General features: G+C 37.6%; 1 protein-coding gene across 1 annotated transcript in view; it reads left to right on the top strand.

The window, feature by feature from the left end:
• Positions 1-25,842, top strand: part of USP24 (ubiquitin specific peptidase 24) — a 61,110-nt gene that overhangs the window by 8,951 nt on the left and 26,317 nt on the right. Inside the window, exons 2-31 of the mRNA XM_035537638.2 lie at positions 2,748-2,913; positions 3,871-3,938; positions 5,211-5,354; positions 5,898-6,020; positions 6,877-6,912; positions 7,493-7,558; positions 8,911-8,976; positions 9,917-9,991; positions 10,823-10,981; positions 12,198-12,312; positions 12,827-12,930; positions 13,479-13,586; positions 14,109-14,204; positions 14,308-14,469; positions 16,278-16,385; positions 17,006-17,155; positions 17,702-17,833; positions 18,357-18,468; positions 18,706-18,782; positions 19,643-19,783; positions 19,936-19,989; positions 20,183-20,298; positions 20,912-20,978; positions 21,143-21,253; positions 21,629-21,727; positions 21,802-21,972; positions 22,637-22,722; positions 22,871-22,964; positions 23,226-23,381; positions 25,680-25,777. Of these exons, the coding sequence (XP_035393531.1) occupies positions 2,748-2,913; positions 3,871-3,938; positions 5,211-5,354; positions 5,898-6,020; positions 6,877-6,912; positions 7,493-7,558; positions 8,911-8,976; positions 9,917-9,991; positions 10,823-10,981; positions 12,198-12,312; positions 12,827-12,930; positions 13,479-13,586; positions 14,109-14,204; positions 14,308-14,469; positions 16,278-16,385; positions 17,006-17,155; positions 17,702-17,833; positions 18,357-18,468; positions 18,706-18,782; positions 19,643-19,783; positions 19,936-19,989; positions 20,183-20,298; positions 20,912-20,978; positions 21,143-21,253; positions 21,629-21,727; positions 21,802-21,972; positions 22,637-22,722; positions 22,871-22,964; positions 23,226-23,381; positions 25,680-25,777 (3,260 nt within the window). The remainder of the gene's footprint in view (positions 1-2,747; positions 2,914-3,870; positions 3,939-5,210; positions 5,355-5,897; positions 6,021-6,876; positions 6,913-7,492; positions 7,559-8,910; positions 8,977-9,916; positions 9,992-10,822; positions 10,982-12,197; positions 12,313-12,826; positions 12,931-13,478; positions 13,587-14,108; positions 14,205-14,307; positions 14,470-16,277; positions 16,386-17,005; positions 17,156-17,701; positions 17,834-18,356; positions 18,469-18,705; positions 18,783-19,642; positions 19,784-19,935; positions 19,990-20,182; positions 20,299-20,911; positions 20,979-21,142; positions 21,254-21,628; positions 21,728-21,801; positions 21,973-22,636; positions 22,723-22,870; positions 22,965-23,225; positions 23,382-25,679; positions 25,778-25,842) is intronic.

Genomic DNA, 25,842 nt, shown 5'->3' with positions numbered 1-25,842 from the left:
TATGTTGCACCTTGCAACCTTAATAAATCCTTCACTTTAAAGAGCGGTGCACAAATTGATTTAAAAGTTGGATGGGGAGCTGCTTGATTTTTGTGCAGAAAGACACTAATTATGAAAGAGCAGCAATATGTTTTTAGAGAGACTTACTCAGACTAGGTATGTTGTAAGAAACGAGATGCAGTGCGCAGAAATATGAACTGAACATGGAGATAATCTCCAGGGGCATTAGCTTTATTAATGGTCTGAAGTGGAGTTTGAGTTTGACTTTTAGACTACCTGGGCATGGATTTGAGCACACTGCGGGTTTCATGCTAGCTGTGAAGCTGCTTTAATGTGTTACATTCTAAAATTAATCCGTAATTAATCTTGACGCTTTCTGGGAAGGATTTTAGTAGCAGAAAACTGATGTGTAAGAATGCCTTGTCATCTGTAATTAACAGAACGTGCCAAAGACGTGCTCCTTCAGTGCAGACGGTTCCCTTTGTTATTAGGGCAATATTTCCAGTACTGCACCCACTGTTATTGCTTGTGTAAAAGATCTTTTAGCTATGTAGCTGGTAGACTCAATACAGCGATAGGCCAGTTGTGTTGTTAGCCCAGCTGTTTTGGTAATGTCCGTATATGTGAGTGCACAGTGAAGAAGAGTTATTACTTCACTCCTTGCGAATTTCCGTAGTACTGCAGGCACTGGCCATGGCCTGTGGGGAGAGAAATAACGAGGAGCTCCCTTGAGATGCAGGTGGGGAAGCAGAACAACAACACGTGGAGTTTTTCAGCAACAGTAGAAGGTCTGCGCTGCTGTTAGGCTGCACCTCTCCAACACTAACGTAAATAACAGATATTTTTATTTAACACAGTTACCTTCCTCTAAGGGTTGGAGAAACCATAGCTACATTAATGTCACCATTTGTTGAGATGCTTCTTCGCTGTGCCACAAGTCTAGGCTGAAATGCCATCTGTTACCTAGTGACTGGATGTGCGCACTCCAGTCAGTCTTCCTTTATTAAACTAATTGTTGTGTTCTGTACTGATGCCATAAGGGCTTTCTTTATAACTGCGCATTCATTTTCTACAGAAATTGATTCATGTTCTGGTTGGGTACCCTCTACAAAAGCTGTAGACTTAAGTGTTTGTTTAATCACTACAACGGGATATTTCTTGGAGAACTTTTGCTTTTAAATACCCTTGGTCAGTTCATTTGGTCCTTTGGACATCTCTTCTCCAAACGTTCACGTATTTAAACAAGGGGTGATCTGCTAGATCAAGCAACGAAGCTGGATATCCAGCTCTCTCAAAGGAAGTATGGCACCCTGTAGTGGCAAACTTGGGGCTGAATGTTCAGTAGGGGAAGGTGGCACCTTGTTTCCCAGCTGTGTTTTCTTGCCTGAGTACGATTTGGTGTTACTCCTGTAAATGTTACTGCTGCTCTCCAGAACCTGTTATTAGGTACAGCCTGTGTGCTGTTGTCACCTGAGCTAATGAACTGTATGGGGTGCGCTCTGTACAACTGCTGTTCCCTTGGTGTCACGTTCTTGAGTCATTATGAAAGTGAGTATGATGCATTTATGTCTTAATTAACAGGTCTAATCCTGCAATAGCAAGTGCAGGAAGAGCTGGACGCACACTTCTCTATATAAATCTCATTCCTTGTGCACCACATCCTCCCGAGCTCAGTTGTTTCTTTGGACTTTTTCCTTTCTATTCGCTCCGTTCGCTTTCCTGATGCTATATTTTACTCTCAGATGTGTTTCCTGCTTGTCCTTTCTCCCGGCGTGTCCCTGGCCGCTCTCCTGTTACCACCACACACTCGTGTTTTCCTCGGCCTCTGGCAGCCGCTGCCAGGCCTGCTCCAGGCGTGCTCCTTCCTCCCACCTGGATTCACGGCCTTCTGGAAGCCACAGAGAGCCCATGGGATGTCTTTGACACGTGGGATAGCCAGCATCAACGTGAAGTTAAAAAAAAAAAAAAAAAAGACATAAATAACTTGTGTAGCATTCCGTTTGGCGCTCCTGAGGCAGTTACCTCATCTGGCGCTTAACGAAGAACGGGGCTAATTCTGAGTGCTGCCTGTGCACAGAAATAGCTGCTGTTAGTGACATGGGCAACAAACCTGAAAAGCTGAGCTGCAGGCTTGTACTTGCTTCTTCCCCGCTCGCCTTCCAGAAGGCTTTCCAGTAACTTATTTTGACTTCAGGAGAAGGACAATAGCAGCTTCCTTGCTGGGCAACTATATCTGAGACTTGATATTTTCTTTACATGATTAGCTACTAAAAAAATCCTGATCAACTGGATTAGTCCAGTTTATTTTCAATGTGATTGGGTGAAGGGGTAAAATTGACCTCCCTTAAAATAAACTATTTCATAATCTTCAGCAGTTGTTGAACAGAAGATTAATATGCGCACTTCTGTGAAGATCAGGGCTTGTACTCTAAAGTCTCTCAGGGACTAGAAGCACTTAGCACTTGGCTCTAGGATCTGATATGCTAAGGAAGAAAACTTGCCACTTAGAGATGATTAGCAATTAGTCATGTAAACATAGCAGTTATCACCTACACGAGATAATAAAGGTATGTAATCAATTCAAATAGAAATATTAAATTCTACTTTGAAAAACAGAAGCAGCCTAAGGGTTGCTGAGAATTTGACATGCTGCTTATAAGCACAGCCATCTCTTCTGAAGCTAGTAAATCCTTTAAAGTGTCAAGGATGGATTAAAAAATTGCTTCACTTGAACTTTTTATTCACAGAAAAATGATGAAAACGGGAATTGCTCTGGAGAAGGCATTGAGTTTCCAACCACCAACTTGTATGAGCTGGAGAGCAGAGTTCTAACAGATCACTGGTCCATACCCTACAAGCGGGAAGAATCTCTAGGCAAGTGCCTAATTGCATCCACCTATCTAGCAAGACTAGGTAAGTTCTATTTCTACACACCTAAAGATAATCTGCTCGGATTTCATAGACATATGGTGCACAGTTATGCCTTTTGTATTAATTTTGCAGTCGTTAGCACCCAGCAGAGTGATCACATCTCTGTGAAAGTGGTTACCAATGAATTATTCTATCTAATGCTGTAAAAGGAGTGTTGATCTCTTTTTCTAAAGTAATTTGTTTACTTAAGCTTTTTTGGAGGGGAAAAAAATGGAGCACATGTTTCTTTATGTTCTAATGATTGTAGGAATTACTGTTTTTTCAGAGCTGAATTACCGACTCATTTTTCATTGTGCTGGTAATTTTCCATTTGTAAAAAACAAGCTGTCATCTAAATTCATGCTGTACCAAGCTTGTGTAACTGGTTGTTTTTCCCTAGTGAAGTGCTTATAGTGCATTAGACCTGAATTTGACTGTTCTGTATTCAGTACTTTGGCTGGGGTTAAGTGTTATGGAGATGACATGCCCAACTCATGGTGTAATGAGAGTATGGGGCAGTTTTTCCAACATGCCTGACAGCAGACGAAAGGGAGGTTATAATATGGAGGAAGAATTAAAGTGGTTAGTGATTCTGGTTTGCTTTGTTGATTTTTAACGTGTGTTAAAAGGCTATGTGTAGATTCGTAGGGTTTTTTTTTGGGGGGGGGGAGGGATATGAAGCATCAGGAATGATCTCCACTTAGTATTAAATTTTGAAGAGAGAAATGTGTGTGGTACTAATCACAGTTGAAGAAGTTGTAAAAGATTAAACATTTCGAAACTTCTTATTTCTAAAAGGCAAGTTCTTTTGGTTCACATTCTTTTGTGACTCAGAATAGCATAATGCTTAATAATCAATTAATCGTAGCTATTTTGCTGCTGGTTTTGGTTGGCGTACCCAAAAACTTGCGCTGAATTTTCTGAGGTAATCTTAAAACTTACTTCTTCCTTTCTGTAAAGGTCTTTCTGATTCTGATGAGAATTGCAAGAGGTTTATGGACAGATGCATGCCTGAAGCATTCAAAAAGGTAAGTAGGTACAGTACGCTAATTCACTGCTTGTCTTTGAGTTGTTCATGGTGGAAATAGTGTCTTGTAATCCAGACTGATACATACTTTAGAAACTGCAGTAACCAGTGAGTGTGTTGCTAAATTAAAATCATACTCTGAAGTTGCAGTTCTGCAACTCTTATATGTATTTTTTCTTTTTTCACTACTTTTCACCTCAGTGCTTAATGCCTAACGTGCCTCTCTGGCTGTTCTTCTCTGGGTTATTGTGCATCTTCTCTACAGAGCTCCCCAAACCAGTTTTCTTCCCACTATTCTGTCCATTTTGGACACTGCCCAGTTTTTAGACTACATCATGTACAAAAACATGCATACACCTCTTAAAAAAAATTAGTCCTAATCTTAAAATACTGAGGAATAAGTATATTTAAAGAAAATGAAGATTTAAGCGAAAAAATCTTTTTTCCATGTGGCTATTAGAGTAATAACCTTGCATATCATTCATTTCACTCAACACTTTCTGCACTTTAAATAAAAATGTAGTCTACAGTCTAGAATCTGTAAAAATCTAAGTTCAGAATGTGCTAAGTTACAATTTGCTGAATTTTTTGCAAGTCAGTAATTGAGCCTGCTTCGATTGTTTCTTAAAATGGTACAAAAAGTAATGGTATTTAAAATATCAAGCTCTTTAACTGTAAAGACAGCTAATGCTCAGAGCTAGCAGAAATTAAATAATGCTTGCAGATGGAAGCTTCAGGTCCTCTTTAACCAGCTAGGTTAGACCAGATTTAAAGAGCGTGTTTCAGTGGGTGGGAAGGCAGCAATAACAACTCTCTCTTCATGGTACATGTTCTTTGTTTTCCAACAGAAACTGCTCAAAAAGTGTGAGTCGGTAAATGGTTATTACAGATGAATCAGTGCAGCTCTGCAGAACATGTACTTGAAGATTTAATAGTCATATGTTCATGCTGCAAACAGTTGCATATTGGCTGTTCTTTACAAAGGTTATAATCTTACCAGTGAGTGGAGATGGAAATTGGTTTGCTTTGATACATACTAGTTTCTGTCACAAACTGATGTAAGGCGTAAGGCATTCATTCTTCAATTAAATTACAAATTTAATTAACTCTTAAGCCATTAATGCGGAAAGAAGATACAAAATAGCACACCACCCATTGATTATTACCCTCTAAGGAAACATTTGCTCTGAAAACAGTCTGGGGGGTGGATAAATTTCTCCCGTTTTACATGACTTTGCTCAAACTTCAAGAAATTTCTTCTTTTTTTTGGTAGCTGTTGACATCCAGTGCTGTTCACAAATGGGGAACTGAAATCCATGAAGGAATATACAACATGCTTATGCTGCTAGTAGACCTGGTTGCAGAAAGAGTAAAACAAGATCCTATTCCCGTGGGCCTGCTTGGTGTGCTTACGATGGTATTTGTCCCTGATGCAGTTTTTAATAACTATGGTGTTTTGAACTTTGGGATCTGTTTAAGTAATATGGTGAATGAGGGTATACTAGTCCATTGGTGAATATCCTCAAAATGTAGAAGTCTCCACTAATAACTGTCATAAATTGTCCTGTGTTTTGTGTGCAATATTAGGGTATTTCATTTTTAAGCTGCTGCTTCTTTTTATCCTATTTAAATTGTATATTGTCAAAAATACTTCACAACTGCTGTCAAGTCTGTTTATTTTTTGAAAACTGGTACATTGAGTTCATCCATCCCTTTATATGGATAGCTGGCTCACATGGATATTGGATATTGTCTACATAGAATTGAAACTTCAGAATCCTTTGTACAGTAAGAACTGAGGGGCAGGAGGTAGGGGTCATTTGTTGAACTTTAGTTTTTGCTAGATCTTTAATTGCCAACTAGAAGAATGTTCAACTGAAAAAGTCAAATATTATCAGGGTAAGTTCTGAGACTGTGGTGTAAGCTGTGCTGTTAATTTCCACGGTGTTTTTCGTTCAAGGCATTTAACCCCGACAATGAATATCATTTCAAAAATCGAATGAAGGTGTGCCAGAGAAACTGGGCAGAAGTCTTCGGGGAGGGCAACATGCATGCTGTCTCACCCATATCCACGTTTCAGAAGGTGAGCATGGCCATGCCCTATGCTTATTTTTAGGGTAGATGCTTTTGTTTCAGAAAAGATTGGTTAGTAGGTACTTGTAACACAAGAAAGCTTAGAAGTGTGATCAAGAATTACAACAAACAGATCTTCAGTCTATGTTGGTCTGTAGAAATGAATTCCCTTTTTCCTGTCAGATTGTCCCAGTTCTCTGTTGGAAACTGGATTTAGAAATTGCTGTGCTATCCTGTCTGAAGTAACACAACAATCAGATGGGTAGATCTGTTGTATCTAAGGACTGACGTCTGTTGAGTATGAAATGACTGGGATAACTCAAGGTGTATAGTTCCAGCAGAGAATTCATGCTTTTCTGTCACCCAAGTTTGGGATATCTTCATCAAACACTGGTGAGAAGCCAGTTTTTGAGGTTTGCATTGTCTTGTGGTTGCTCCAGACAGGTGGGTCTAAAAAAGAGCCTCGATGTTGTTGATTGTTTCCTGAAGGAAACATGTTTGTGGCTGTAGAAAGAAAATTCTCCATCTGCTGCTTTGGAAAAGGTCCTTTAGTGATGTTCCACACTGCTAATGTGCTATAAATACAGTTGCTTGTGAGTCAGCAGCCACAGTGTGTATTGTTACCACAGCACATGGTCAGTGATGTCAGGTAGAATCCAAAAACGGATACTGCTAATGAGAACCTCCCAGAGCTCCAGCTACACACTTAGCAAAGGAGCTGTTGTAAACACACTGCTGTGTTCTGTGAAATAACAGTGCGTGCTTTTAGAGTGTGGGTTAATGCACTGAATGTGTCTGTCCACATCTGTTCCAGAAGACAAATGTTTGTTGCAGCTACTAATTTTTTCATGTTTTAATTTTTCAAGGAACCTCATGGGTGGCTGGTGGATCTGGTAAACAGGGTACGTAAATGCAAACCAAGCAGAAATGTTACTTGTCACTTGAATTCATTGCTCTCCAAGTAATTTCCTCCTCTCCCTACCCTTGTTTTTTCCCTTCTTTCCTCAGAGTGACAACCACAATAAATGGTTTAAAATTTTAATGCTGTCTGCATCTAGGGAAAGGACCTTGCTAAATAGATCTTGTGTTGCTGCCTTCTCCTTGAGCACCTTTACCATAACATGATAGCTATCACTAAAAGAAATTAAGAGTTCAGCTTAGGCTTCAGTGATGTTTCTCGGTCAAATGTGCCAGGCCAATCTACTATTGCTTTATAAGGTCTAGCTTTCGTCACTATATCTGTTCTTACCCAGGACACTTACTAGCTTGATGTTTAAGCCGGGACCACATAGAATTACATTGCATTCCCAGTGTGTCCCTGAATTCTCATGAAAATGTAAAGCTTATGTTGCATGTGATGTTATATGGTGAAGGATACTCTTTGTCACCCCAGGAACTTTTAGTGGAGTATTTTCTATAATAGCATATTTGAAAGATAAAATACTGTAGTTTGCTAATATAATATTGATTATTTTATTTCAGTTTGCGGAGTTGGGTGGATTTTCAGCAATTCAGTCCAAACTCAATTCAGAAGATATTGAGCTTGGGGTAAGTTCATTGTTTGTCACTAGGCTTCTCTCTTTCCATTACTCACTTCATATAGAACCAGTAACATCACTTTTGGCAGTGCTCTTACCTTTACTTTGGTACGAGAGCAATACTCCCACATAGCCCTGGAGAAATGCTGTCACACTGGAGGTCACATGAGGCTGTGTGTAAGAGCCCTGACTAAAGAGACCTTTTGAGACTTCAGAGGAAAGAGGGAAGGGTTAGCATGCTTTTCTAATGTTCAGCCTTCCAGTTAGACATCGATCAGTCTAGTTTCACTGTATATTCACCGGTAGGTCGCTGGTTTTCTGTTTACTTCAGCTTTATCTGCATTTAGCTGGAAGTGAATTAACTTCTGTTGTGTATTATAGAAATCATTTTTAAGAAAAAATCCTTAGGAAGACAGATACTGTCTAATCTTAAGCAACTTTCCAAGAGCTGTGTTTAAAACCAGTCTTAACAGTTCTAAACTATTTTTTTTTGTTGTTGGCAAAGCCTAACTTACTTGTTTTCAGCTTCCTAACTTGACTTTGTATCTTTTTTTAAGCTGTGAAGAACAAGGAGGCCAAGGGAAAACAATGTAATCTAGAATCTTGTCTCCAAGTATAAAATTAGTCTGTTTTCAATGAACTGTCATATTGGGAGAATTGAATTTCTTTTCATAAAGCAGCAAGTATTAATACTCTAAGAAAAGATAAGTTCTTATATAAGCGTGGAAGAAGAGTAAGAAAATTCAATTTAAATCCTAATACTCCAATAGAAACTTTGACTTTGTTTAATGAGTAATAACTGCTTGTTTAGGGAGTCTCGTTCAGCATCACTAAACTTAGGCCTTTGATTGCAGTAGGGCATATTCAATTTCATTCATAATTTTTGACCCACTCTTAGAAGAAGCTAGTTTTGATATTTGTCATTGGCAAATGTCTTTACATATTTAATTTCCTGATGATGGATATCAGTTGAAAACTTTGGGTTGAAAGGAGCTTGACATGTATATGACACATTTGCAAAAGCTTTCTGCCACTTCTTTCTTTGGAAATGAAATTCACCATATGGCTTTAAACTTAAATCTTGTCTTCACACTTTTCTCATTGCTGTTAAGCAACCAAAATGTGATGTGTCCTTTTCATGTCCGATTATTTCTCTGGTGGAAGCAGGATTAGACAGAGAAGACTGGACAGAATGATGAGAGGACTGATACTAATGAAAAATGGGAAGGTGTTTTTAATTTCAGGAGGAAATATGTATTATATTCTACAGCATACAGTAATGTCTATTTCCTGAACCATGTATTGTTGTAAAGGAGTTGCACGCTAAAATCAGTTTATATGTACTGTTGTTTTTTTCTTCAGGCAATCTCTGCATTAGTTCAACCATTTGGAGTTTGTGCAGAATATCTTAACTCTTCTGTAGTACAGGTAAAATGTGTGTTACAAATTCTTTTTCAGCAAACATAAAAGCCTTGAAAAATGTGACTGGTCATTTGCTCAGATTTAGATCTATTTTAACACAGAAATCCTAGGCAGTATAGTGTCAGAAATGCAAGTATGTGAGAATCTGTTTTTTCATCATAGCAATTTGAAAAATAAGAGGACTGAAAATTAGTTTGACTGTTGTGAAACTGGTGACCAATTCTAAAAAGCCTCCCAAATTCACTGAGTAAAGTACAAGAACTATTTTAAGAATCCTGAAGGCGATGAATAGAGGGCTCAGACAACATTCAAATTCTTGTTCCAAGCACAGTGATCTTTGTCTATCAACATTTGCAATGGTGAGAAATTTTGGGACTGCTCTTAGTAAGCTTCATCAGTGTAAAGCATGCAGGGAAAGAATATAACATGATGGATAGATTTTTGTTTTTAATTTCTTTTTCCGGCAGAGAAGGAGCTCATGGTTATGAGAGTTTAGACTGGAAAAAGTGTGGTACAAGAAAAAAACCACCATGATCTCTGTAAACTTGCAAATGTGCTCTAGGTTTCACATCTGCATTCACTAACAAAAAGTACTGGTTTAATAAATGACAAAGCCTTTATTTGAAAAGGATATATTTTAGGAGTTAATGAGGGTCAAAGGGGCATATGCATCTAATAATTGATGCACTTTGAAATGGGTTTGGGGCAGGCTGGGGTCATCTGTAAACCTGTTGTGGTCTCAAGTAGCTTCTTAGTCTAGTTGCTTCTTTTTCTGGACTTACCTAGCAGGATAGTTCTGTATATGTTGCATGTGTTGCTTTATGTCTAAGATAACTGGACTTTCAGCTAAGTATTTCATTTTGCTGCAGCCAGATATGCTGAGTAATGTAATTGTTTTCAGGAAACATAAAATGATCATCATGCCTTCTTCTCTCATTCTTTTTAGCCCATGCTTGACCCAGTCATTCATAAAATGATTAAATATGTACAGAATGTAGAAGAGAAGGACTTGAAAGACAAGGTAATGATTTATAAATTAAATACTTAAGAACTTCCCGTATGTTGTGGAAATGGTGTCTGTGTAGACTAGAACATAATCTTATTCTCACTTACAAAAATACAGCCTGTTCTGAATTATGAGTGACTTAGCTCAAAACATTGAAAAGTAGCTAGCCTGCATTTAACCAATTTTTCATAAATCCCTTTTAATTAGATACTTAATGTTTTCACCCTTTAAAAAATATCTTCCCAATGTTACTATCAAATACATCTTTGTTGGTCCCCTTCTGCAGTGTACTGATTGCTCACTTTTCTAATTTGCTTGAAGATGCATTCTGTTAAATTCTTATAACTTCTGTGCATACAACTGTTGTGTTATCTGTTTGCTTCTAAAAATCTGGTAATTGTTGTTTAAAATGGTGTCCCTGCCCACAGCAGGGGGGTTGGAACTACATGATCTTTAAGGTCCTTTTCAACCAAAACCATATAATTCTCTGAAAATATCCATGTAACTTGTGACTGCCTCATATTGCACTGAATTTGGCATCTGGCTGTAATAAATTTGAGTACTGACTTTTTACTTAGACTTACTTTTGTTAATTACATACTGGAAATTGTGCGTAACAGCGGAGCAATTCAGTGCACCAAACTGTAGCAGGAGAGGTCACTGAACGAAAGGTTTTGTTGTCTTAGAATTCCCGATGTATAAGTAATACTTCCAGATACCTAGCTTAAACAGTCTGTGCTGGATCACTAAACCTACTCTTTGTGTATCACTGAAGTCTGAAACAGAATACTAAAAGCAGCACTGCCTTTATTCGTCCTTTTTTGTTGTTTGTTTCATTTTCAACAGAGACTAGTCAGTATCCCTGAGCTCTTGTCTGGCATCAAACTGCTGTGTATGCGCTTCCAACCCGATTTAGTAACTGCAGTGGATGACTTACGGCTGGACATTCTGTTGCGCATGCTAAAATCTCCTCACTTCAGTGCAAAAATGAATTCCCTCAAAGAAGTAGGTTTGCTACATGTGGGTGTGTTTGTGTGCACACATGCATGTGCGTGGGTGGGATGGGTTGTTAGTAAGTTGCTGAAGCCACAACCTTAAAAAGAGGGTGCAACATTTTACAAATTATGTTGCCTTAGCAAAAGCTCATAAATACCAAAACAAATTCATGTGACAGGAATTGCTGGTAATATTAGTAGCTACTGAAAGGACTGTGGTCTCCTAGTTAGAAAACTACACATAATTTGAACCTTTTCTAAGAATGACAATTTAAAATTCGTTTATAAGCAACAGTGTATACAATTCCTTCAGTACTCTGAGATCATGCTCATAATTCTGAGGTATTGCTTTTCTCTTTTTCCCATTGTGAGGAAAAGGGAGGAAAAAAGGGCAGGGAGAGGCAACTTAATCCTAGATTGCTGTTCTCAGGCCAGATGTATCAGATCATTATACTATGTAGTTGTATTTTTTATTATGGTTGTGTATGGGCATTGTAGTAGTGTCTAGGAGCTGGAGTTTATGGAGCAGGGCTCTTTCTGCTAGGCTCCTAGATAAAAGTAGGAGAAAACATCTTATTTTTCCTGGAACCTGTGGTTTAAGTATAGAGTTGTTCATTCACTTCTTCCTTCCAGAAATTGTTCTACTTCAGTGTCTCAAAAAAGACCTTTTTTAGTATGCAGACATTCTAAGGTGTTTTAGATTCCCTCTTCTGGGCTTTTTGCATCTCTACTTAAGGGAAAATTGAGATACTAAGCCTCACTGCTCTGTGGTTCTTAATCTTAAGCACTGTGTATCCTTGGTGAAGTTATAAAAGCACAGCTTTTGAAGGCTCTAGCATAAATGTACTTTTTCCACCTTTTCCCTAGAGCGATGAGCCTGTATTGGTTCTGTGTTTGATTAAAAATAGGACACTAATTTGAGTATCATAGGCAGAAGCCTGAGATAACCCACTTCTGGTATATCTGTAGCAATATGCAGCACAGGCAAGCTTTTCTGTGTCAGATTGGGAACAAGAATCTGCTGCATCAGACCGATTCCTAGGAGGTGGGTTAGGAATTTACCTTTAAACAGTTTACTTAAAAAATAATTGAAAGAAAAATTCTACTGTTCTCAAAATATTTCAGGATTCACACTTAAGCTTCATAGAAAGCTTTTTGAATAGATTTCATTATAAGCACTTATGATGCATGTACATCATTAGAATCTCACATTTTGCAATTTCTAGGTAACCAAATTAATAGAAGACAGCACTGTGTCCAAGTCGGTGAAGAATGCAATAGATACAGACCGCTTACTAAACTGGCTAGTAGAAAATTCTGTCCTGTCGATTGCTCTAGAAGGTAAGTGCTTTCACAGAGATCTTTGGCATGTGCTTTGAATGTCTTAAACTTAAAAATTTGGTCCGTCCTTTTTAATACATTTTAGTGAAGCATTACTATCAAAGGAGTTCAAGGATTTTGTCACTGTCAAAACAGGGTGAGGAAACCCAGCAGATTTCTGCTACTATCATCTAGATTTCTCTTTGACATTTGTGCAAACGTCTTCTGTTGTACCTGAGGTTTTTACTCTCAGCTTACCTATATTTTTAAACCTGTAGAAGAGCGAGAAAAGTTTTTTTCCGAACAGTAAGGCCATGTAGGAGTAGATTGCTATCAGATGTATGAAGTAAAACAAGAATAGAAGGAAGCTTGTTCTTTTTCCTTCTTTAGACTGGATTTTTCTGTAGCGGTAGATTGAGAATTTTAGAATAAAGATAACTTTATTCTTGTCCCCTTTAATGTAATGTGTTTATTCTAATGCATTTAATGTGTCTAATGATTTAAAATAATTCAATTGCCATTCTTTATTTCATAGGTAATATAGACCAAGCGCAATACTGTGACCGTATAAAGGGAATTATTGAACTGCTGGGCAGTAAATTATCTTTAGATGAGCTTACTAAAATTTGGAGAATACAGGTAAGCAATCAAGATTAGGCCAATGCTTTTAGGCTGCCTTGGAAAAATAAGTACGTTTTATTACCAAGTTCTTTAGCTGGTGGAATGTTAGCTGTTCATTTGTCTTTGTGCTTTATATTTGCTTGGCTCCTTCCATGGGAGACATAAGAGGTGGTCAACGTGCTTGAACGTTAGTATAAATCTGTATATTAAAGAATCAGTGAAACAAGACTTAATGTTTTCAAGCCTTGGGCTGTCTACTCTAAGTCTTACAGGCTTGACCTTCCTCCCTTTTTGCAAGGAAGCTATTTTTTTGCTCCTGCTGCGGGGCCATGGTGGACCAGTTTGGACCATTGTTCTTTCCTGCTTTTGAGTTGCTTCTGATGAATGACCTCTGTGCCATCGGAACAAGGAGCAGAGTCAGTTATTCCTGGCTTGTTTCTAACACATGCAAAGCTGTTATCCTTTCTCATTAATAGAAATAGTAGAATAATGCTTACATTGAAGACTTTTCACTACCTCACTTGGGATTAAAGCCTACCTTCTTGTGTTTTCCTTCTTCTTTCCAGTCAGGACAATCCTCCACTGTGATTGAAAACATACATACCATTATTGCTGCAGCTGCTGTGAAGTTTAGCTCTGACCAGCTTAATCATTTATTTGTTCTAATTCAAAAGGTAAGTTCTAACATAAATTTACGTTCCTTAGTAGAAGTACTTAAAAATGCTTCTACATCCAGCCTACCAAAAGGCAAGTGCCTTGCATACATTTATATCTTAGATATAAATGTAACGTAAAATATTTGTGTATATTTAAAAAAAAAAAAGTTGGCTGTAGAACAACACTTATAATACTGATTTTTTTAACCCAAAAACATGGTTACTATTATATTACTAATTGACTTAGATTTCAATTATGTTATATATTCAGTGCAAAAACACTTAAAAAAAAAAAAAAAAATGAGATTTTATTATATCTGATCTCTTACAGCTTGTATTTGAAAAAACAATAGGGCAAAATAGTACTGTAATTGCCAGTAACAAAAATGAGGAAATACACGTGGTAGAAACATACTTGTTTTACTGCAGGACAATCAAAACACAAAACAATTGTAAACTATATTTTTGCATCCACTTGAGACTTAACAGACTGACAGTTTTTGCTGCTGTAATAGTAAACATTATCTCTTTGCTGTGCAGAGCTGGGAAACGGAGAGTGATAGAGTGCGACAGAAGCTCTTGAGCCTGATAGGGCGCATTGGTCGAGAAGCGCGGGTGGAGACAACCACTGGAAAGGCACGTGGATGTGACTTTTCTTTTTTTTTTTCCTTTATTAAACATAGGGTTTGTAGTCTTTGCGCTTTCCAGGTCCTGATCGATTCTGGATTTGTTCCTGTAGGTTCTGGAGGTCCTTTGGGAGCTGGCTCATCTTCCAACATTACCATGTAGTCTTATACAGCAGGCCTTGGAGGAACACCTGACTATCCTCAGTGATGCCTATGCAGTGAAAGAGGCGATCAAAAGAAGTTACATCATTAAATGCATAGAGGATATTAAAAGGGTTGGTTTATTATTTTGTCTCTTCCAAAATGAAACATTATTTAGCCTTGATGTTGCCCTCTTCTTTCAGGATGTGCAAATTGTGTCCCATCTGTAAGTTCTTACCTTGGGGAGTCCATGAGAGGGGTAGGCTTTGTGTGAGCCAGTTTGACCCTGAGACTTGTAGTAAGTCTCTTGCCTTTGTTTTAAACAAATTTTCAGCACAAGGAATGATCAGTTTATGGGAAACTACCAGGATGGGCCCAAGGTTAGAATTTGCAAATGGAACCACTAAAAAGGTATGTCAGTATTTTAACTGTCTCGTTCATGTGAAAGCTTGAATTAGTTTTCTTTGAGTTAAGCATGTGTTTCTGGCACGTCCCCTAAGTCTCAAAATACAAATCAATATTTAAATCATAGGAATTTTGTATTTCAATTTTAAAAATAGCTTTTCATCAAACATGGAAGAAGCCATTCTTGGGCATGCCTGTGCTGAGATGGGTCTGGCAGCAGCAGACACATGTATGGCTTAATAGACTGTACCTACTCTATCCTTCACTGTTCATATAGCAGGCAATTTTCTGAGATTTGCAAGAATTCTATCTTCTGTTATATATTTTGTTTTTTTTAAACTGGAAATATGCCCATAATACTAAAGGTTTATACTTTTTTCATATACTTCTTTCATGGTAAATTAGGTTTTGTCTGTCATGCAGCATCTGTAGAGGATGTTAGTTCTTTAGGAAGCATAGTATGTTGTTTCTTGATATTGATCACTTTTCTTTTTTGCCTGTGTTTGTGAATACAGATTTCGAAGTCTGGGTTCTTAATGTCTGCAAAATTGCAGTCTTCTCTGATCTTATGCTTTCCTGTTCTTGCATTCTTTTTAATTGCATTCTGCCGAGGGCCTTAACAAAGGTGCTGCAGTGGGGAACGCTAACGGAAAGCTGTAACTATAGGCTGGAAAAAAATGGGGCAAACATACAATACACTTTTAAAAATACAATACATCATTTGCTTATTTCCCTGTGTTAGGGGAAGATGGAGACAAATTGGGAGGGAATGTAATATTAAGACAGCATTCTCAGCTACATGAGGGAGTCTTCAGTAGAGCGCTATTAAGGGCAGGTTACTTTAATGTCTCTAAGTGAGCAGGTGGTATTGGTTGTTGTCGATATTTAAACCAGACATCACTTATCTGAATGAAACACTTCAGTACTGGTTTGTGTGATCAAACTTTACAGAACATGAAGCCTCCCAGAAAAGTGATGAGCAGTTCTAACAATGAGGTAGGATCCTTTGTAGGATCTCTTTCAAAATGCAGCTTAAATAGCCTTTGCTTCCTATCAGAGGGCTCCTTGCAGCACCAAATCAGAAATTTCTTATCTTTTAACCCTCAGTAGTACTTCAGATTTCTTTCTTCTGTTATTCTCACCTTAACAATAAGTAACCTCATTTGACTGTATTTGCCCTTTAAAGCCCTAACTGGCCTGCTTTGTCTCCTGTAATTGAGGAAGGTGGTGGTTATTATCCCTCTGGTGCAACTGAGTTTTTGTGTACTAAATTTGCATGTTCTCTAGCAAGGAGGTGGTACTTTGGGCTTAATAATCATAGCAAAATGTTTCAAAGGACATCTTGAAGATAAAGGGGTGCCTTCGGTGTTTGGAAGGGAACCAGGAACAAGTCACTGAACCCTTCTGAGCTTGTAACCGTTGTTTTGAAACAGGGGTATTAATGGAAATCATTACTCTTTAGGAGTCTAAGAGGAGAGTTAATACATTGCTGAGCATGTACACATGCATAATTCTTTTTTACCTTTCTTACTACTAGTCATCCCAGCACAACAATCCTCAGTTTGTGTGGGTGGTGCCAGCATTACGTCAGCTTCATGAAATCACGCGTTCATTTATTAAGCAAACTTACCAAAAACAAGACAAGGTAAGAATATGTGCTGAGATTGTTTTGACACCCTTGTTATGTCTGTATGGCTCTGCTTCTCTAGAGTTTAGAAAAGAGGAGAAAAAAAAACACTGATAAGTACAGCTTAGAGATGTAGCATAAAGTAAATGTACAAGTAGAGAGGCTGTGTTGTGTGCTGTCCATTTGTGTGTGTGCGCGTATGTGTATAAATAAAATCTGTTGGCTGTGTCAGGACTAGTTTATTTTATTCTCAGCTTTTTGTAAAATAATTAACAAGTATGTCTCTGTTAAGAAGTTACCATGGCTAATGTTTAGAGCAGCTAATTTGTAATTGTATTGACACTGACAGTTGGAGAACAGACTGAAATACCAGCAACTCATGTGCTATTCTGTGGCTAAGTGGAGGTGTGGGACTTTGTTTGCAATCTGCAGCACGCATATTTCAGCACATGCTGAAAATGGTATTGCCAGAGGGCTTTGGATATTTGGAATGGGTACAGCTGACTTTAGTGAGAGGGGATCATTATCCTTTCCATAAAAAACACTTCTCTGTAAAAGACCAGACTGCTGAATGCATGTGTCTGTTTATATATTTTCTTTAAAAACCTCTTTTACTGATCTTTGTTTTTTTTCCAAAGAGCATTATTCAAGATCTAAAGAAGAATTTTGAAATAGTGAAGCTGGTGACAGGAAGCTTAATATCATGCCACCGTTTGGCTGCGTCTGTGGCAGGTCCTGGAGGGCTTGTTGGAGGAACATTGGTGGATGGCCGATACACATACCGGGAGGTATTGAACCCTGCATTTCTTACTACCTTAGGGGACAGAAAACATGATGTAGTGTATCACTGACCAAGTCTCATAAAATTAGTTGATTTTTCATTTTGGGAATTCACTGGAATATGTTCTGTCTGGAGAATAATTGCACTAGTTTTTATTCATAATTCTGACACTCATCTGTTGGGAATTATTACAGCCTTGTTATATTATGTAGCAAGGGTGATGGAACATCACACTCTACAAGTTTCTTTGCAGAGTCTCTAATGTGTTGAGAATATGATCTCCTTATTCCAGGAGCTCCTGTCTCCAAGCTTGTGCAGCTTTTAGCTTCTATGCAAGCTTCAGTTTGAAGCCTTTTTAGAAAGATAATTAAAAAGCAGTAATTTTAACAACTGTGTGAAATAGAAACAAAGCTCATTTCAGAGAGTTTCTAGTCCTCGGGCTTTGCAAAGTGTACTCGTATTCAATCACTAAGTTTGTCAAAACTAAAAAGAATGTTCAGAGTTCTTGTTATGGGAAGAAAAATCTTAAAACTGCGTTTGTTTCCTTTTTCAGTATTTGGAAGCGCATCTAAAATTTTTGGCATTTTTTCTGCAAGAAGCCACTCTTTATTTGGGCTGGAATCGTGCCAGGGAGATCTGGGAATGCCTTGTAACTGGCCAGGATGTTTGTGAGTTAGATCGAGAGGTAAGAAATACTCAAAAAGTTGTTGTCTGTGGTTGCAGAGTGAATCTTACATATGCTATTCATGAACCTTTATTTGTGGAGATACATGGAACTTAAGTAGTAAATGTTAAGTAATAAGGCATTACATGCTTGCTGTATAAGCTAATGAAACCACTGTTATGTTACATGTTTGCTTGTGACTAGGATGCTCTTTGAACATTAAACTTGACTGGAAGAGAAATGCTGGTGAGATTAGTTGCAGGTTTATGGATGCTAGCTAGAAAATTACTGCCTGAAAGCTTGCAGAGTCATAAAAGAGATGTTCAGTGATATTTGGGTCCGAGATGACTGTGAAGATTAAGTACCCCAATGCTGCAGTACTTCTGGTATAATAAAGTTACTGTGAGATTTTGAACTTCTTGCTGCAGATCAAACTTTTGTGTGATAAGTTACTATAATATCTGACGTAGTTTTATACAGCAATGACAATCTAAAATACTTGCAATGACAATGGGGTAAAAATATATCTGCTTTTCGTTCACAGATGTGCTTTGAGTGGTTTACCAAAGGACAACATGATCTAGAGAGTGATGTACAGCAACAGCTCTTCAAAGAGAAAATTCTTAAACTGGAGTCGTATGAAATTACTATGAATGGTATGAAAACTATGTTGGTCAACGGAACTGTTTTTTAAATAAATCCCAGCACTTTGCTTTCTAAGTCTTCAAATTAAATATCAAGCGCCTCTATAAATAAAGGGGTCTTTTTCTATCATTCTGAGTTTTAATAGTTACAGAAAAAAAGGTCATCTCTTGCATTTGATATCCCTTTTAAAAAAGGATAGAAACTTGTCCTGACCTGAATAAAAAGCTTGCATCACTTTTCACTTTCAGGTTTTAGTTTATTTAAGACTTTCTTTGAAAATGTGAATCTGTGTGACCATCGACTAAAGAGGCAAGGGACTCAGCTGGTGAGTGTTCTGTCAAGTTCATTCTTGTGTACTACTTGTGGCATCTTGACGAAGGGAGGAGGTTAGACAAGGCTTCTGTATCAGCAGTTTGATATGGTCGTGTTTGTGTTAGTATTCAGATTGTCCTTCTAGCATTAATGTTGTTAAATTCTGAAGCTAAAACACTGAAATAACTATATGAGAAATTCAGCCATTGATAACAAGAAGCTGGTATGTAGCTTCTAAAATTCTGCACAGGTCTAGTAACAATCATGAATTTTAGTGTGAATTTCTCTTGCTTCTCCTTGGCAGGAAAATGTTTTTTTTTAATTCTTTACAAGGGACTTAGGCTTATCATAGTCAAGTTCTAGCCTACAGCTCTTTTTTAACTTTGTGATCCTTGACTGGCTTTGTTAAACTAATGGTTTTATGTTAAGTAGTTTTCCGTAGGCATTCTAGATCTCTATCACAGAGTTAATTTACTTCAAATGCAGATTTTTTTTGCCAAGTATTTTAGTAGGTTTTATGATGTTTTATTATGTGGTTAGTTACCACATTGACCTCTATGAAACAAATTCCATTCCCAATTACATTTCTCAGTGGTTTTGTACTGTAAAATTCTTCACATGGCTTGACTGGAAGTGCTCTTTGGAACTTCACCTGTAAACAAATGTTTTGTTTCTAGTATAAATATGTAAGGTTGCAGCTATTGATGTCACTTTGCAATGTGGCAAAACTTGGCAACATGTTGGGAAAGAAAATTGTTAAGATTTAATCGAAAGGTACTTTCCCAGCAGATGAAAAATTATTTCATTCCCCTGTTTGAACTCACTTTTACTTAAGAAATCAGTCATGTTTTACTGTTGTTCTTTTTTGCATAGAGTGTAGAAAAACTGGAATTAATAGGAATGGATTTCATTTGGAAGATTGCAATGGAATCACCTGATGAAGAAATAGCAAATGAAGCTATTCAATTGATAATAAATTACAGCTATATTAACCTAACTCCTAGATTGAAAAAGGTAAGCATATTTGTATATGAAAATGCTTTGACATTCAGAGCAATTTGACACTCTGCATGTTAAAATGTATAGTTTGTTGGGTTCTTTCAGTTTATAAGTAATTCCTATGTTTTTGTATTAAGTTGTAAATCATTTGCCTGTTGTATCTGCAGGATTCAGTCTCACTGCACAAGAAATTCATTGCTGATTGCTACACACGATTGGAGGTAAAAGACAAATTTCAATTGTTCTTGTACCTATGTCCTCTTCCATTTTTTGATCTTAGGATTAGAATAATTGACTATGGTAATTCTACTTAAAGAAAAAAATAATTCCACAGGTATTTCTTGTCCTTGTAGCTCTCTGGCACATACTAATGGTCCATTTAAACAACCACTTATATTTCACTTTGTATTCTAGGCTGCCAGTTCAGCACTCGGTGGTCCAACATTAACACACGCCGTTACAAGAGCTACAAAAATGCTTACAGCAACTGCTATGCCTACAGTAGCAACATCAGTTCAATCTCCTTACAGGTAAGCTTGTTTTCAAAAAGGCAAATATGGCCATATGTTTGCTCCCAGCAACTTCCTGACTGATTTTGAGTGATAATCAAAATTGCTGAGTTATTGTTGGCCAGCAATATTTTGTTCAGCGTTCATTTCTCATTACTGGTAGTTGTGTATTCTGTCACAATGTAATTGGAGTTCAAAAAGATTTTAACAAAACCTGTTTTAAAAAAATAGTATTTAAAAAATAACATACAAATAAAAAGACTGAAAGCCTGAGTGCTGAAGTTCTCAAAATTGCCGTCCTACTGGTCTTGTTTCTGGGGCAATGTGTTTTTTTATTTGGGAGAGAAAAGGAGGTTTTTTCATCCTTCCCCTTAATTTATGCTTGCTTAAATGTCTATAGCTTAAATATATGAGCACAGAGGTGATCTCTGGAAACATGAAGCTTCTTCTCAAGTTCAGTATGTCTCAAGCAGCGTAATGCAAGATTTTTGACCTATTTTCCTAGTTTGTTACAACTGATTTATTCCTAATGTTAAGGAGCTGCATTTGAAACCAGTTAATTCATGATTGCTATACGTGGGCATTGAAAATTAGTCTCCGAGACAAGTAACTTATTTTGGATGTTTATCCCTAGGTCAACTAAACTTGTAATAATTGAGAGACTGCTGCTATTGGCAGAGCGTTATGTGATAACAATAGAGGTAAGATAAAAATTTCTTCCTAGGCAAGAATGCAACTTCCAATATTATTAAAAACAGTGAAAGTAATTTAAACCTATGTAACTGTAGTAAATTTGTTACATGTCATCATAAAAATGTCTTTGTTCTCGAGGATGGTATTTACCATTGTCCTTCTCTTCCGGCAGGACCTTTACTCTGTTCCCCGAACTATTCTACCTCATGGTGCCTCTTTTCATGGACATATTTTAACTCTTAATGTTACATATGAATCTACCAAAGATACCTTCACCATAGAGGTATGTATGTACAGGTTGTGTGTTTCATGCCATGTTGATCTTGTAGCTACTTGGTCTTAATAGAGGCAGCTGTTTTTAAGGACTCAGCTTGCAAAATCTATCTAAAAATGCTAAATGTGTGTATAAGCTTACAGTAGTGGAAGTGTCTGTAGCATAAATGGTTTTGGTCGTCGCTGTAAGGAGGAAAAGTTGTTTCCTTGCTGTTAATGATAGAGCATTTCTAGTACTGTCCTACCCCAGTAGTCTCTTTTATGCCTTAATACCTTTACCATCCTATGCAGGGAAGCAGGAGAACTTATTTGAAAGGTTTCTTTTTTGCTTTCAGGATTGAGTTCTTGAGTAGGCATACTAAATAAATGCCATTTAATTTTACAGGCTCATAGCAATGAAACTGTAGGGAGCGTCAGGTGGAAGATAGCAAAGATGTTGAATTCTCCTGTGGATAATATACAGATATTTGCCAATGACAGCCTGGTACGTTAACTAGAATTCTCACTATGTATAAAAATCGAATCTTTCAGAACTAAATGATAGATATTTTCTTGCAGCTAACAGTAAATAAAGATCAGAAACTACTCCACCAATTGGGCTTCTCTGATGAACAAGTCCTTACAGTAAAAACATCAGGAAGCGGGACGCCGTCAGGGAGCTCAGCAGATTCCTCAACCACTTCCAGCAACAGCAGTGGTGTATTTAGTTCATCCTATGCAATGGAACAGGTACAGTGTAGTAGTCTGAAAACTGCCCTTGGATTTGAAGGGGATGAGGTAGCAAGGGGGTAGTAGGGCAGTACACAGCTTGGGTGGTGGAACAGATACAGGAAGTTGGAACAGAAGCTTTTTACATCAGCTTCAGTATCCAGTCCTTAGCCTAGGTTTCCTTTCCAACAGCAATTGAAACAAAGCTTTTAAATGCACAATTGTCTTACACATTTGGATTTGACTTTTAAAAACTATTTCATCACTTAGGTACCAAGCAGGCTACACTAATCTCTACAGAGTCTTTTTTGTTAAATCCTGGAACAAGCGACTCTTGACTTAATTTTGAGGTTAGATACTTGACTGGAGCAGAGATTTCCAGACCTTCACCATTAATAAAGCTGCAGTATGAAAATAAACTAGAAAGTATCAACTAGCATATTCAGAGCACTCCTAGTCTGCTTTGTATGTGGACGTTAAATAATAGTTGATGTCGAAATTTGCTTATTAAAGGGGAAATGGGGTAATAGCAAAATTCAGATAGTCTCAGTCTGGAAGGTAGATGGATTTCACAGAGCCAGGTTGACGTCTGGGTCAGTTGCTTCAATGAAGAGCTCTATTAAATTACTTACAACAGAGTGGGGAGGACAAAAATAACACCTTTGTATTTTTGCTTAATTCTCAGGAGAAATCCCTCCCTGGAGTAGTCATGGCTCTCGTGTGTAATGTGTTTGATATGCTTTACCAGCTTGCCAATCTAGAGGAGCCAAGGTAAGCAAGCAGAGTGGTTATCAAATATTGAAGAAATGCTCACGTTGCAAAGCTCAAATAGTTGCTTATTTTATAGTGTGTAAGTATTCACCTGGCCACAGGGTGGCTGAGCCCTCTTTTGCCTAAGTAATTTCTGATAATTTTTCAGAATAACGCTGCGAGTGAGAAAACTTCTGCTTTTAATTCCTACTGACCCAGCTATTCAAGAGGCACTTGATCAGCTTGATTCCCTGGGAAGGAAGGTATGGATTAAACAATACCAAATGCTGGTGAGCTTAACAAAAAGGGTTTTACTAGCAAATTTCTTAAGTTATATGTAAAATGACAATCTTTGGGTTTGAAGCTACTGCAAAACAATGCTCATCTTAAGGATTAATGACATGTTTCTGAGCATGTGGAGATGAAAGGGTTGTTATAGGGATTATATGAGATAATATAACGCTGCCAATTATAACAAACTGCAGTAGTCTAAAAATATTTTTTTTGTGACTTATTCCTCCTAGAAAACACTGCTCTCAGAATCAAGTTCTCAGTCTTCAAAATCCCCCTCCTTGTCTTCAAAACACCAACATCAGCCCAGTGCTAGTTCAATACTAGAAAGTCTTTTCAGATCTTTTGCTCCAGGCATGTCCACCTTTAGAGTACTCTACAATTTAGAGGTAAGAAAACAAATTTTCTTCTTTCATACTTGTTTCTGAGTGCTAAGGTTTAAGTAGATCAAACTTTCTTGGGCAGGAGGCCTCAAGTTCACCATGACGTTATGGAAAATGCACATGTCGAGTTGTAGCCTGTTTTTCTGTATACAATAAATTCCCCATAACAGAAGGGGTAAAAAAGCTCCATTTTGGAGACTTTACTGTGAAGCCATGCCTCTCTTCTGATTGTAAGGTGGAAGGAGTATTTTAATTTATGTGGAGAGAAGCAGAGAAATGTTGAAATCCTTACCGTTTAGGTACAATTCCTGCCTGAATCTCTAGATACTTAATGAATTTTTTGTCATATAAAAATGTTGGTCCTTTTAAAAATGAAAGGGAGTAGTTGTCTAGTTTAATTGTTTCTACTCAAATCCTTTTGAAAGGTTGATTATTTTAAGGGAGAATAATACTAGAGATTCAGAGGGAGCTGGCAAAAAGAATGCTAATTTTCCTTCTACATAAGTCTACCATATTCTGTCTGTAGAGGCTAAGGAGGAATATTTCTTGAAGCATTCAGCTGTGAAGAATTTTCACTATCCAAATGCGCAGGGCTTTTACCCAGGAGCTTCTGGCCTGTTTTAACTGTGCATGCAAAGTGAGTGGAATGCATACAATTTTTTTAACCCTAAGTATTCTCCTCCGTAAGTTCTTTATCCAGAAGTCTGAAAGACTGGGTTGGACACTGTAAAAAGGTTCTTTCCAAGTGCTCAGTGCATGGATTTTAAAGAGAATGAGAGGGTTCAGTTGGTGGTGTTCTTACGTCACATTAATCTGCACACTCTAGGAAACTGGGCAGTGTCTAGTTCTGCTCACAGATCCCACTGTTAATAAGGACACGTTACAAATGCAGTCTGAACAATGTGAAGTTGCAGGACCATTGCTAGCAGCTTCAAAAACAGTGGACAAAGTACTGTTCTGTCCTTCTCAGCGTGTGCCAAGATTGCTGTAGGAATTTTGTTATAGTTACCTTCCTTTGGACTTCTGCAGTCTTAACATTCACTCTTGATCATCCTACGCTCTGACATCCCATTGCAGTGGTAGGGTTCCTCCTTTTTCTGTCAAGCTGGAATGAAATATATTTGTGTCTAAAATGTGTTAAGTTCTACAACTGAAAGCAAATGGCTTAACTTATCACAGCAAGGATATTTTCTTGAACTGGCAGGTTATCTTACAGCGTGACAAGATGGCTATCTACTTCTATGCCAGAGAAAATAATGAAAGCAAGCAATAAATTGTTTGTTTTTTCTGGCAAGGAATAAGTAGTAGTAAATTGGATTAGATGCGTAGATTTTGAGTGGACTTGCTCTTCAAATCCAGTCAAGCCAGTTGGAAGATGCGTATTGTCAGAAAAAGATGTCATGGTGTTTTATTCCCCCAGTTGGTAACCTGTTCAAACACTAGGAAACCAGTCTGGAACATTGGGGTAACTGCTTTCTGAAGAATGTGCACAGCAAACTTTAGAGCATGTGAAAGATGAAAATTATCTGTTTCAGAGGTTCAATGTTATATCATGCAGTGTTGTAATAAGATTTCATACCTGGAACTCTGTAAGCCATGCTTCTGTTATGTGAGCATGGAAATGGTATATTTTGTTTTTCCATATGCAGCATTTTTGGCTGTACATGCTGAAGGGACTTTTCAAGAAACCAAATAACTCCTCTATTTTTTTCTATTTATTTTGGTTTTAAAAAAAGTGAAATTGATTATAAACGTACCAACAGAGACTGCAGAATTCTACGTCCATATTTCCGAGTGTAAGTGGATTCTGTGAAGTTCAGTGCTGACTTAAAACAAGAGGGATGATGCAGACGTGAAGTTTACAAGGGCTGTAGAATTATCTGGACAATCTCTAAAAAAAAAAAAAGTAAATAATAATACAATTGTGTTTCAGAAGACATGAGTTAATAAAATACCCTAGAAATGGCTTACTTATGGCCTGCTGTCAACTGAAAGTCTAGAAAGGAGAAGGATTTGTGCTCTTAAGGAGTTCCTTCTGAGCCTGAAGACACATTTCACAGGCTAGAGTATGTACTTTATCCTCTTAGTAAATAAACAGCAGTGAAGATAAAAATGCCCTTTGATACAGGATAAATATCTGTAGTAGTCTTTGCTGTCCTGGATATTTTTAGTATGATTTCTTTACAAACTAGAGCTTCATAGAGCTGTATTGTTAATTCCATTAGTAGTGGATTTTTTCTGCTATAGTTTTGACCTTCAGCAGTAAAGGAATACTAAGATTTATGTGTGGATACTTTATTTTAGGTACTGAGCTCCAAGCTGATGCCAACTGCAGATGACGAAATGGCAAGAAACTGTGCCAAGTCTTTCTGTGAAAATTTCCTCAGAGCAGGAGGTTTGAGGTTAGATTTCAAAATCTTGACTCTATTTGTAACACTTCATTTAGTTAGCTGTTCTCTGTGGTTCT

This window comes from Cygnus atratus, chromosome 8 (assembly GCF_013377495.2).
Source record: "Cygnus atratus isolate AKBS03 ecotype Queensland, Australia chromosome 8, CAtr_DNAZoo_HiC_assembly, whole genome shotgun sequence".
Lineage (NCBI taxonomy): Eukaryota > Metazoa > Chordata > Aves > Anseriformes > Anatidae > Cygnus > Cygnus atratus.
The sequence above is the reverse complement of the archived record's forward strand: the minus strand, read 5'-3'. Positions and strand labels throughout refer to the sequence as shown.